Source organism: Fulmarus glacialis, unplaced genomic scaffold, assembly GCF_000690835.1.
Source record: "Fulmarus glacialis isolate BGI_N327 unplaced genomic scaffold, ASM69083v1 scaffold42500, whole genome shotgun sequence".
NCBI lineage: Eukaryota > Metazoa > Chordata > Aves > Procellariiformes > Procellariidae > Fulmarus > Fulmarus glacialis.
This window is the reverse complement of record NW_009190390.1, coordinates 2,288-7,449: the sequence shown is the minus strand read 5'-3', so window position 1 is coordinate 7,449 and position 5,162 is coordinate 2,288. Positions and strand designations below refer to the sequence as shown.

The window sequence follows — 5,162 nt, the reverse complement described above, 5'->3', positions numbered from 1 at the left end:
CCAGCCCTGTCCCGCGGTCCCCCCCGCCCCGCCCCGCCCCGGGCCCGCCGCAGGCCTGCCCCGGCAAACACTTTGGAAGAGAAGGATCCTCCCTGCAAGAGGTGCCCGCTGTGCCGCCAAGGACAATTCCCGGCGGTTTCCCGACGGATGAGAACCTGACAGAGGCGGATCCTGGCTGTAAATAACTGCTCGGTGGCAGGGACACGGGAACCGAGATGCGTTCCCTGTCCCAGGCAGCTTACAGGAATTCCCAGCAGCTTACAGGAATTCTGGCCGTCAGCAATGACGGCAGAGAGAGGCAGGACGCTGCAGCATCACCGCAAAGAGCACACGTCCGTCTCAGAGACAGCCACGCTCCGAACATAAGTAGTAACCGAGGAGTAACGCCTTTGTAAGCAGGACAACAGCATCAGTACATACAGGTCAGGCTTTGTAGAAAAAGCGAGTTTCAATTCTGACCAGTGCTTCTGCCCCGCAACCAGTCCGTACCAACACGCTATGTCCACGGCAAGAAGTTGCAGTGCAGAATCAGTCCCAGCAGCCAGTAGGACAGGAAGAATCCAAGAACGCATTTGCTGAGGCGGGGAATTAATCTACAGTTCATCAGCAGCCTCACAACGGGGTTTTCAGAAGTCCCTTTCCCACAGGAACCAGGAGATTTACCTAGAAGAGACCTCTCGGAGCGAGGTGCCGCGGTTTGATTATCAGTCCCTTCGCTCCGGAGTAAAGGTTCGTATTCTTGAAGCAGGTGAGCGGAGAACCAGTACAGGATGGGAGAGGAGGAGCCCAGGAAGCGGGTCAGCACCTGAAGACGACAAGCAGAGCAAAAATCACATAAATCGCAGCTCTCCGACTGTGATCAGCCCTGATCCCAAGGCACGGAAGGAGCCATCTATCTGCCTCAGGTTGCTGATAAAGGGGACTGAAATACAGCCCCAATTCATGGTGCTGGGATTTATTACATTGAAATGAAACACCTCTCAGCTCAACCTGCTTTATTTATTACATTTGTGTAAGCAGTCAAGCGGTCCCCAGGTTTTGGACAAGCACGGTAACTAATTGTCACTGTCCAGCGCAGGAGCTGGGCAGGGGCAGCAGCTTCAGGGGAGATTTGAATCTCACTCTTCAATTATTTTTTCACTGGAACCCCCAATCTTTAGTGCCACTAGCTGTGTCCTAAAAAGACCTGCAAACACTCTAGAGACTGGCGACAGGCTCTGGATCCTTTTATTGCCATCCATTAAGCTCAGCCCAACATAATGACCTGGCATCCTTGTCCTCCAACAGCCGATTAGCAGGGCTTGGCAAGCCTGGCCTTAAGCACACGTCAAACGCCACCTAACACCAGCCGGACCCTTTGATCCCCGCGCCGGTGTCATCACACTGAGCTCTCTTCAGGAACTCTCCGGCAGAGCACAGGAACTAATTGGCTTTGGAAACTCTCTGTGGAAGTAGCTCCGAAAGAGGAAAGGCAAAGCTTTTGTTTTGCATTGCCCTGTGCTGCCCTGCAGCTGGGACTGTCACTGCCTCAGCCACCGTCCTGCATTCCCCTTAAGAAATGACTCCTGTGTGTTGCTACGAACGTCCCACCTGCACGTGCATGCAGAAGAATCCAAACGCCAGCAGGACTGTGGCATGGACCACGTACACGAAGACAGCGGGGCAGCAAAATCCAGCTCTTGGTTTACCCTCTTCATCACTCTTTCTTCTCTCTAGACCAAGAGTTACGCAGTGCCGAGGGTTTGCAGTGATGTAGGTCCAGGCAGCCCACGAGCCCAGAAGTGTGACAGGCAAAGCAAGCAAGAAATTTGGTATCTGTCTGAGCTCAAAATACCTTAGAAAGCCCACATTCCAGTAAGCATCTTGAATATAGGAATAGACCACGGGGAATCGCTGGGAGCACCAAGGGGGTTTAACCCCGTTCAGGCCCCCCAGACGATAGCCCTTGTGCAGAGCCAGCTGCAGCAGCGGCTTGGGAACAGCCTGCTCCAGGCCGGTGCCAGGACCACAGAACCTCACGTAGGCATAATACTGAAATAAAACAAAAGGTAGAAAAATCCCGGCACACATCAGAACCGCTGAAGATGCCACGCTAAGGAGTTGCTTCCACAACAGAGGGAGCTTTCTTACCGATCCTGAACCCACCTGGAGCTGGAGGGCAAAGCATTTACCGCGGGAGTAGAGAAAGAAGCCAGCATTAATAAGCCCATTGGCACGTACCCCAGAAGCAAGGGAGAAGAGCAGTCCACTGAGCCAGCTCTGCCCCTTCTCCAATTGCCACATGGCACTGAATGCCAGGAAGGCAAACATGCTCTCTGAGTAAGCAGCTGCCATAAATACATTGGCAGGGCTGATAGAAAAAAGAACGGCAGCAAGGAAGGCCACCCTGCGACACTGCAGCACGACGCAGCCCAGCTTATACAGGGCAGCGGCTGCCAGGACAGAAAAGAGAGAATTAAGAAGTACAGCCGATAGCAGGAGGCGGCTCCGCAAACGCAGCAGCCGCTGCAAGGGCCACAGAGCACCCTCAGCCACGGCACGCACGCTCAGGGGGTACAGGGGGAAGAAGGCGCAGTTGTGCTCGTACAGGTAACCACGCTCGGCGATAAAGAGGAAGTGCTCCGCGTCCCAGTGCGAGAGGCCTCCCAGCAGCCACTCCAGAAGCAGGTCCCACAGGCCAGGCTCGGACAGGCGAGGGGGATAGAAGGCATCTGCAGCGTGATCTGGGATCAGGAGGTTAAACAGAGCCTGGAAAAAGAAGAGAGGATTGAAGTCCAGCAGACGTCCTCTTGTACCCTACCGAAAGCATCAAGCAGGAGGAGGACTCCTGGGTTTCAAAGGGGACAAGAGGAGCACAGAAGCCAGGCTGAGGGGCTTTGCAGCAAGGACACCTGTAAGACTGTGAAAAGGTGCAAACACAATATTTTGAACTGAATAAAGCTCTGGAACGTATCCAGCATGAATCCCCACGGAACTGGACAGGGAAAGCTGCTCAGCCCCATGCTCAGGCACACCTAACTGCGTACGCTCACAGCAGGTACCTCTGCAGCACTGGTAAGCCTCCTGTTCTACTCAGTTTGGCATTATTGTCCCAACTGGTGTACAAGGGAGAGGAGAAAGAACTAGAGACAAACATTTTCCCAGAGCAAACTGATGCAGAAGACAGCAGCCGATTCCCAGGCCCCCCCTCTAGTCTCTAGATCACTCCATCGCCTCTGCAGCTCAGCGTGCACGGGGTTCGCTTTCTGGAGATGAGCAAGCAGAATGCACCCACCTCTGCCTCCAGGAGCTTGTGGGGCTGACCACATTTTAAAAGGTGAGAGAAAAACCCAGAGAGCCCATGAGATAGGAGGCATGCAACATAATGCATTGTAATGTAATTTCAAATGAAAATATCTTTAAAAAACCCCAAAACCCAAAAAAACCTCAGATGGTAAGTTTTGTAGCTTAACTACATGTAGATTGGGATGCGTCCCCTGCAATAAATTCAGCATTGGCAGAGAAAAGAGAAAAGGCCGCACTGAACAAATTGGGACTAAAAGACATACAAAGCCGCTGTTTTACCATGAAGCACACATCTGTTCTAACCAGGCCTCTGGCATTTGTAACACAGAGTCTTTCATCTCAGCTGATGGTTCCACTCAGCCCTACCCAGTGGTGACCGGGGCTGCCGCACTCCGCCAGCTGGCTGGTGGCCGGCTGCTAAAGAGCTTTCTCAGGCTGATTTTGTTTCAGGAGGGCCACGGCCACGGCTGGACCCTTTGCTGGCTGTCTCGGTACGCACAGGTAGGATGGAGTGAGCAACCAAGCTCTCCCATGCTCAGAGAAGGATGTCTCTGGAAATGAGACTTGGGAGGAATGTGCAAGAGGAGATTATTGTTCCTCTTCTGTGGATAAACAGAGACATCAGCCTCTTGTGCTGCCAAACCGGCCTCTTACAACAGCGGCACGAAAACACAGCAAGTTACAAGGAAATTTATGTAATTTTACTTAACAGCAACCTGCCTGCCTGGATGCAGCTGGTCTGTTGGTTCTCCAATAGAGAAGATGATTTCCCAATCAAGCAGAACCAGCTAGCTCACGGTGCACAAGGCAGTACCGAAGAGAGAAGCCCTGGAGCAGCAAACAACAGATGTCGCAGCATCTTTGGTTCAGGAACAGGAGACTTGCCTGCAGCAGAAGTGTCAGGGCTCTGCAGCACACCGCAAACCACACGACCTCTCGGAGGTGGGGGTCTTGCCTGCTCAGCAGTTCCATTCTGAGCTTGAAAGTTGTCTCAGTAGGTCACTGATGCCAGGGAAATCCTCCCTCCGCTTTCGGAAACCTGAGTCGATAAACAGAGAGCACAGACACAGAAAGGTATTTCTGGCTTCAGCCATGTTTGTAAATTATGCACCTTTATTTACTATCAGGCACTTCAAAGGGCTGCAAACCTCTATGAACAAGAAAGTCACTTATGAAAGAGATCACGGATCTGGGAGATGACGCAGAAGACCTCTTTGATATTGTTCCTATTAAAAAAAATTTCCCTGACTTCTTAACCTTGGCCAGGATGCAGAGGGAGAGAAGTTGTAACATGTACTCTCAGCCCATTTCTTACCGGGCCAGTGTAAATACCAGAAGCAGACAGGCTCACCGGCCTCCTCAGCGGCTGCCTCAGCAGAAACACCAGCAGCCCAAGCCAGGACTCCACCAAGCATCTACGCACACATTCAAGTTCCAATGCGCTGAATGAGATTTAAACCTTTTTTTTTTTTTTGGAATAGAGACAGAATTAAAATGTGGACTCTGAGCGTAACATCTGTGTAAACAGTTTGCTGACTGGGGCTCACAGCCGGCCGGGTGCTGCCAGGCACACTCTCTCCTCTCTCCTGCTCTCTGCCCAGCCTTTGCCCCTGGGAAGCCGAAAACAGCTTTATTCAGGGCTGCCTCCATGGACCGAGCCCCCCAGGCTCCATCAGAGCAAGGCTAAGGTGCCTTCTCAGATACACAGGCTTCCCCCCATGCCTTCCATCGATCAGAGACGTGACACTCGCATCACTCCACCCTCTCCACCTGTAATTTTCCAATATTTTGGCCGGGGTCCTGGTCTCTAGAATGAGGGCATCTGCCTGTCAAGCAAATCGCATATGCTAAGGTGGCTCTCTTCCACCTCTTCCCTG

The 5,162-nt window shown here is 52.5% G+C and overlaps 1 protein-coding gene across 1 annotated transcript; it reads right to left on the bottom strand.

The window, feature by feature from the left end:
* Positions 1-496: 496 nt before the first annotated feature.
* On the bottom strand, positions 497-4,257 carry PIGV (phosphatidylinositol glycan anchor biosynthesis, class V). Its single transcript, XM_009585415.1, has 3 exons — positions 4,171-4,257; positions 1,591-2,748; positions 497-805 (listed from the first exon to the last, which is right to left on the bottom strand). The coding sequence occupies exons 1-3, from the start codon at positions 4,255-4,257 to the stop codon at positions 497-499; spliced, it is 1,554 nt and encodes a 517-aa protein (XP_009583710.1).
* Positions 4,258-5,162: the final 905 nt, after the last annotated feature.